This window comes from Plutella xylostella, chromosome 6 (assembly GCF_932276165.1).
Source record: "Plutella xylostella chromosome 6, ilPluXylo3.1, whole genome shotgun sequence".
NCBI lineage: Eukaryota > Metazoa > Arthropoda > Insecta > Lepidoptera > Plutellidae > Plutella > Plutella xylostella.
The window spans coordinates 11,622,084-11,629,539 of NC_063986.1; the positions used below are offsets into that span (position 1 = coordinate 11,622,084).

Here is a 7,456-nt window from a genome sequence, read left to right on the forward strand (position 1 = left end):
CTTTCATTAAGTAAGTACTCCAGAAATTCCAGCTACTAACAGAAATAACTACCTGAAAAGTTTTCACATCTAAAGGTGATAGGACCTAAGCAACGACATGATGAGTGACAAGTTCTGTTGATGCCACAATAAAATAAAATTATTATACTAATTTCAAGAAACTACTCGTATATTTTATTATGTGTACTGAATAGAAAAAAATAAAAAACGAATGTCTACAGACATATAAACATCCATTACATAAAATTAACAGAAACTCCTAATTAATCTTCATCATCATTACTATCTGAGTCTTCGCGTTTCTTAGACCGTCTTCTCGACTTCTTCTCATCAGAGGCTTCAATAGAGTTCTCCACAGTATCGTCCTGGGTCACCTTGATGTTCTTACCCATTTCCAGCCAGTCGCTAGCCTGCTCCTTCTGGATCTTCTTCTGGTAGACGACGTAGCCGTCCTTCGTCACATACGACACTACCGGAGTCAGGTCCTGACGGCTTTTCCCTGACAGCTTCCTGTTCATATTCTTCTTTATCCTGTCACTTGATCGCCTGTACTTTTCCGAGCTTTCGTCCGACTCCCACGAATCCTTGTCTCTCTTGGACTTCTTCGACTTGTGTCTCCTGTGCCGCCTCTTTGTCCTTTCCCGTTTCTCTATTCTGATGTGATTGTTGGACGGTATGGGCATCATCACCATAGGCATCTTGGAGCCTCCCATGCCCATCATGCTGTTGGTGAACTGCGACAACGCAGCAGGTAAGCCGCTGGGGAATTGAGGATTTCCACCACTGAGGGAAGGAGCGCCAGGTCCGGAGAAACTCATGGAAGTCATGCCATTTCCACTCGGAAAGGAGAATGGTTGGCCCGGATTGAACTGGCTGTATGCGTTGGAGAATATTTGTAACACCACTGACAGACGAAATAATGCATTATGGAGCCCCATCTGGAAAATAAAGTTTAAATAATATACTGATTTACCTATAAATATACTGAGGGATTTCTTCATTTACTCGTGTTAAGATTTTCAATATGGAGTATCAATTACCTCTGCCGAAGTTCAAGTGAAGTATTTTCGTGCTTCAGCCTCAATAAATACTGTAGCGTTATGTATTAACCCCATGAGTGATTATGGCACAAAAGGAGGTTGATTTTTTAACTGCCTTGTAACTACACTTCTTGTTACAAACACCTATTGTTTTTACTAAGTTATTACCTAATATTGTTTTTGTAGTTAATAATGAACGGGTTTTAGCAAAACTGTATTTTTTTATTATGATAATTTTCTGATGTTGTAGGTAGGTGTACTACTTACCTAAAGTAAATATTTTGATCTCGTTCAGAATCTGTGATTACTAACCATAATTACAGTAGCATTATTAATTAACTGTGACATCACTCTACCGGATTGAAATAGTATGATATGATAGCGGAATCCTTCTTGTATTAATTTAATCAAATATCGGTCCTACTCTCACAAAGACTCCATTGTCCAAAACTATTACACGACCATATTACGCAGTATGTACAGGTGTGGAAGCATTGTTCTGCTGTACTGAGTTAAAGGATACGGTGAACATAAAGGTCTGCTATAAATGTTTCTGGGCAGTCACCCACCAGAAGGCAATGCTACAAAACGGAAGTAGCTGCAACGAAAAAATATTTAAAATTGACTAGGAATAGGTATTCATTTAAATTTTTAAGTTTTCCAACCGACGTAAGTATCAGAACTAAACATCGTATTTAAAGGTGATGTACTTAGGTAATCGTGGATGGTTTGTATACAATTTTATATTTTTCAGGTCACGATGGGGAGAAAAATTACTCTGTTTACTCTAATGAGTGTTTTGGTTTCCTTTAATCTTGCTAAAGAGCCAGACCTGCCGCTCTGCCCCACCAACATCCAGTTCCTACCTCAGAAGCTCCCCATGCATTGCCGAATGCCGACAGCTGCAGAAAAAGCGTCTTCCAATGTCATGCCAATGCCCATGCCTGGTATGAGCATGGGCATGCCTGGAGGCCCCGCCCCCGTGGGCCTGCCTGCCCCGGGCCAGGTGCCGCTGCAGATGGGCATGCCTATGGGATTCCCCTACCCGATGCCACCACCGGCTCCAAAACTACCCGTCATAGTCATGCCTTTCTACTCTCAAGATAATAGTTTTAAACGTAGCTTGACTACCAAGAGACCCAAACACAACAGAGAGACCAGTAGTGGTGACGAGAGCTCAGATACAGATACAGATGGCGACACTGACACGTCTTCCGGATCCGATGATGGGTTCTGGAAGAAACGAAGAAGACACTCAAGGAAAAGGGGTGGAAGGAAACACACTAGAAGAAACCATAACGAAGAGGCAGAACATGGAATAAGAGGAGATATTCTGACACCTGTCTTGCAGTATATGACCAAGGATGGTTACGTTATTTATGAAAAGACTATTTCAAAAGGGGAAGCTAAAGATTGGTTGGAATTGAATAATAATCATATTCAAAAGGAAGAAACTTCTGTCAATGCAGACAAAGATAAACAAAATAATGCTAACAATAATGAAACTGACAAGATGAAGAGAGAGTTTGAGAAAAACTCATCTAACCATATAGATAGCGATAAAACCAATCATAAATCTAAGAAAACAAATCACCCCAACATTGAGCCAGAACTAACAAAGCAACAAAGTAAAAAAACCACCAGAAATAGGAAAAAGCAAACGGTTGTAAATTTTTAGAGTAGCTGATATAATTTATTGTTTTATATTTTTGTACAATTTCCTAATAAAGTAAATTAATTTAATTAAAAAGCTAAATAGTTTTTGATTACTCTCATCACTTCAGTTCAATAATGGACACATTCCTCAAAATTTAATCCCCGGTGCGGTGTGACTGTTACATAAATAAAATATGTATACGAGTAGGTGTGTAAGTAGGTTACTAGGGAATAAAGGCTTTTATTTACAAAAAATAAACATATTTGTGAGACATTGTAAGACAACTGCATTCGAAGAGTTACTCGCCTGCCATGTCTATTGATGCTGCATGCTGTATGTATGTAAAAGTCTTATTAGTATTTGATCCCATTATATGAATTGATAATTAAATAGCTTTCAATGCCGATTCAGTGGACATTTGTGACAGCGTGCACGAAAGGCACCTCCTCGGGTGACACATCTCCTGCTGTTCCTCATGTCTGGCGCACTCTGTGAGCAGTTAGGAGCGGATGCAGCAGTTAGTCAGGCTAGCAAATCATTTCACCACCGTAATGAAATGAAACATAATTATATCTAAGTATATATGAACTGTTTATATGACAAATAAAAATAACCTAATTATTAGTAAAGTAGGGTTGAGAATGAATTGGTGAATCAGAAAAAGAGACGGTGATGAAAATTAAAAATTAAATGATTCATGGCTAATTTATTCATAATAATTAAAAGACATAGAAAAACATAATTAGATATTATACAAAATTATACAAATAGCCCGCCCCAGGACGCACCCGACCCAAAGGTTCCCATCACGCTGGCAGCATTACCGCGCTGCACTGCGAGGGAGATCCTCTGCATCAAGTACGCCCCAGAGCGCTTGTCATGTCCTCGCTTGTCATGTCAATGCCCTGCCCTGTGTTCCCAAGACCCCAGTTGTCTCCAATGCCAGAGGAACGAATACGTATGAGGTCATGAGTGCGCGGTATTTGCCACATTTCTGCCTTGCCGCTGCCTCCGCTGCGGCACTAGTGGTTGCTGCAGTGAAAACTACGTGTGACTGCGCATAAGTGCAGACACATGTCGCGTCCCACAACAGACATCGCCCTCTTTCCCATGGCACCAGCGTTAGACCATCAGGACGCTTGCCATCGGTACGAGACAGGCCGGGTGGCTCAAGCACGCTTGGAATGTTCGCAGAAACAAGAGCCCTCCGAACTATGTCGTTTATGGAGTGGTGGCGCGAAAATCTGCCTGCACTTCTGACGCAGTACAAACCGTGATGCCCCTGTGCATCCACCCATGCGCCGCACACACAGCGATGCGGCTCGCAAATGTTGCAGCCCAAACGGAGCGCAACCGCCACGCGTAGGGAATCGTTATCTAACAATGTCCCTAGTTGGGGTGAGGGTAACGCATGAAGCCACACACCGGATTCGTGCTCAGCAGCTGCCCGCAGTCGCTCGAGCTCAGGTCCCACACTCTGGCCGACGAGCCCGTCAAGAGTGATCTTGCAAATTAAATTACTTAAAACGTTTCAAAATAGTTAAGAAATATTTATTCAATCACTACAAAAATACAAGTAGAGGTATAAAACTTTAAGTATAAAACATACACTGAAACCATCTAAATACTTAGTGTTATCAACTTATCATGGATATCATTCAATTTGGAAGGCAATAGACATATTCGTAATTTTTCTGTTCTCGGGTGGATTAAAAATTATTCGCTTTTTCCCGCGCGTCAGTTGATTCACTTCTGTGTTCACCCTGCGAGGCGCGTTCCTCCGAGCTCCATCCAGAATCACTTCTTCACCACTTGCAATAACCACCAACCGATTTTTCCCGTCACCATCTGATTTGGTGACAATCTTCACTGACCTCGGTGCGTCATCGCTTCTCGCAGACTTCTTGTCTCGATCGTTGAGTAGTTGGAACGCCTCCACATTGCTTATCTTAGTTTCGAAGTGCACCTTCCCGTCCCTCGCCACATATGACAGCACCGGCTTCACCAGCCGCGGCCGCTTCTTCAGACTCCTTCTGCTCTTCTTCCTGCTTTTCCTCCGCTTCTTCTTACCCCTGCCCCTGGGCTTCTCGTCGGAGCACATGGAATCGGCTTGAATCGATTTAGACTCAGAGGATGTGCTGGCACTGTCGGAGGATTCTCGGCAGTCGTTATTGGGTTTATTGGGTTTACAGTTGTCTGAGAATTTGATCATGGGTGGAGCCGGCATGCCGAAGGAAGGAGCGATGGGTATGGCGATCGCGAAGTTCATTCCGTCCATCGGGTTCTGTGTGGTGGTGCTAGTGGTGGTTGTCATGTCGCCGCCTTTGCCTCTGTTTCCAGTGAAGAACAAGGCGTAGGCTGGGGCTGGGGCGGGCAGCGGCATCGGGGGCGGTAGGAACACTGGGGGCGGCATGGCCATGAGGGGGGGCGCTAAGTACGGCATGGGCGGCGGCGGGGGCGGCATCATACACGGCGCCGGCGCGCACTGCTCGGATGTCGGAAATGCGTTCAGCAATGCGATCGCTAATGACAAACATATTTTGCTTCGTTTCTGTAAATTAAAACACCCATGTCACTATGATTGTAAGCAGTATAGGATAACAAGGTATATTGCTCTAAGTTGAATCTCTATTATGGAAAAAATACTTACATATATTTTTTGTGGCATATCAAAAACGGCACGTCCGATTCGTGCATTGGTCTGAAAGTTTCAATGAGCCTTTTATTCATTTTATGCAATATTATGCAGTGTTTGTGGTGTGTAGTAATTGTTGTTATGTTATTCCTTATTCGTAATGGCTAAATCTTTATTAGGGTTGCTACTCGCAGAGTAATTTAATTCGTATACTTATACTTAAACAGTACACTTAGATTTTATCTGTACATTCCAAAGTGTAGTACCTACTTTATAAATACTTAATTTATAAAGTAACAAGTCCAGCAGACCAGCAAATAACCAAGTATAGCTAAGTCACGTTCTTACCAATACTAGATGTAGAGAAAGACATAGAATCATAAAATAAATGGAGTGGGCTACCTGGTGGAACTATGTATTTTAGGTGATTTATATATTTTAGGTAATAATTGGTAAGTCTCTACCAATTATTACCCGCCATCATTTACAGAATTGTATTTTCTGTAAGTTTTGTTACGTGCTAGCCATTTATTTGACTTTTAATTTTATAAGTGTAAGAAATTGGTAACCCTGAAGTTTTTCAGTCGCAAATGATTATCTAATCGTAATAACGGGGTGGGTATTTAGGTAGTGGCCTATGATTAAGCACGATTAATATAACTTATATCTCCATGAATATGAAATTTAAGTATCAACAAAGTGGATTTAGTATCTTACAATATTTTATTCACAGAAGGGATTTCAATAAAAAAATCATTTTATCGTCTACATTTTATTAACAGAGAATTGTTTTGTTAGGAAACAGACCAAATAGGTTAGGTAGATACTTACTGAAAACTTTACTGAAACGTGGTTGATTATGTCTCGGTGGAAATAGGTAGGTAAGTATTAAGATTTTTTCAAGGATTATACAACTTCTTCGTAACGAATTGTATAAAAGGCTGCACGCAAATATGAACAAGCGACTAAAAAGCTGAGCGCACACACATCCAACTCACTAAAATGGCTTCTGTAAGTATAGGTTCATAAATGACTATAGGTACAAAAACTGTGATTCTTGAAACAATGAATATTCATACTAACCATCTAAATTGCTTACAGAATCGAAACAAGAAGTGGGAGTACCTAATGATGCTAGTGTGTCTGACTGTAGCAAACACAATATATTACCTCGGACAATTTATGCCACCTTTCGCGATGGGCATGGCTCCTCCAATGATGATGATGCCTCCTCCAATGATGCCTATGCCTCCGCCAATGATGGCTATGCCTCCCCAAATGATAATGATGATGCAGAACGGAGGAGCCGGTAGACCGGGAGGCTCTACTTCTACAACAACAACAACTACAACAACGACACAAAAATCGATCATCGGGTTTGCCGTGCCGGCTCCAGTGCCGATGCCGATGCCCTTCGCGGTCCCGCCCGGCGTCCCGCCCGCCTTCTGCCAGGCCAAGCCGAGACCGCCGAGCTGTCCGCCCTGCCCGCCCTGCGTCTGTGTGTCCTGTATACCTGCCTTCTACTCCTACTGCTCCCCGTGCCACCAGAAGTGTCGCTGTCGAAACCCTGACAACGCTCCGATACCCATTCCACCTGTCCCTCCTCCCATGTTCGCTGCTCCTCCTCCACAACTCCCAATGATTGCTGTAGCTCCAGCACCGCCTCAAGTTGTTCTGTATCCAATTCCTCCTATGGGGCCAATCAGAATTGAAAAACCAGTAAAGTCATCATGCCAAAAATCATCAGAAACCCATGGACGTTGCGAATCAGATAATGATAAGTCTGAATCTAAAGGTTCAGATACCGGAAAGTCCGAATCAGAATGTTCTGGTAGTGATTCTTCTGATGTATCTAAATATAAGAGAAATAAAAGGAGAAGGCGAAAGAGACTACGTCGTAGAAAAGGGTCCCTAGGCCGCACTTTCAAAGCGAAATTTAGGAGAAGCAGTAAGGACCGCCAGTACAATGTGAAACCTTTCTTGACGTACAAGGATCGACGCGGTAAGATAAAGTTCCAAAACGAATTGGATGATCTTGCGGCCATGCATCTTTTCTTGAATCATACAAATGAGAAAAATCACCGGCTTATGAATAAAAACAGTGACGACGATTTTTACTGAATA

The 7,456-nt window shown here is 42.3% G+C and overlaps 4 protein-coding genes across 4 annotated transcripts; 2 read left to right on the forward strand and 2 right to left on the reverse strand.

Moving 5' to 3' along the window:
* Nucleotides 1-84: 84 nt before the first annotated feature.
* Nucleotides 85-1,968, reverse strand: LOC125488627 (uncharacterized protein DDB_G0283697-like). Its single transcript, XM_048621685.1, has one exon. The coding sequence runs from the start codon at nt 999-1,001 to the stop codon at nt 264-266; it is 738 nt and encodes a 245-aa protein (XP_048477642.1). The 5' UTR covers nt 1,002-1,968; the 3' UTR covers nt 85-263.
* LOC125488677 lies at nt 1,831-2,718 on the forward strand. The gene has a single exon (XM_048621872.1). It carries the CDS (start codon nt 1,831-1,833, stop codon nt 2,716-2,718), a length of 888 nt encoding a protein of 295 aa, XP_048477829.1.
* A 1,516-nt stretch (nt 2,719-4,234) lies between these two features.
* On the reverse strand, nt 4,235-5,242 carry LOC105383109 (formin-1). Its single transcript, XM_048621686.1, has one exon. The coding sequence runs from the start codon at nt 5,162-5,164 to the stop codon at nt 4,352-4,354; it is 813 nt and encodes a 270-aa protein (XP_048477643.1). The 5' UTR covers nt 5,165-5,242; the 3' UTR covers nt 4,235-4,351.
* A 1,092-nt stretch (nt 5,243-6,334) lies between these two features.
* LOC125488678 (nematocyst expressed protein 4-like) lies at nt 6,335-7,456 on the forward strand. Its single transcript, XM_048621873.1, has 2 exons — nt 6,335-6,343; nt 6,434-7,456. The coding sequence occupies exons 1-2, from the start codon at nt 6,335-6,337 to the stop codon at nt 7,451-7,453; spliced, it is 1,029 nt and encodes a 342-aa protein (XP_048477830.1). The 3' UTR covers nt 7,454-7,456.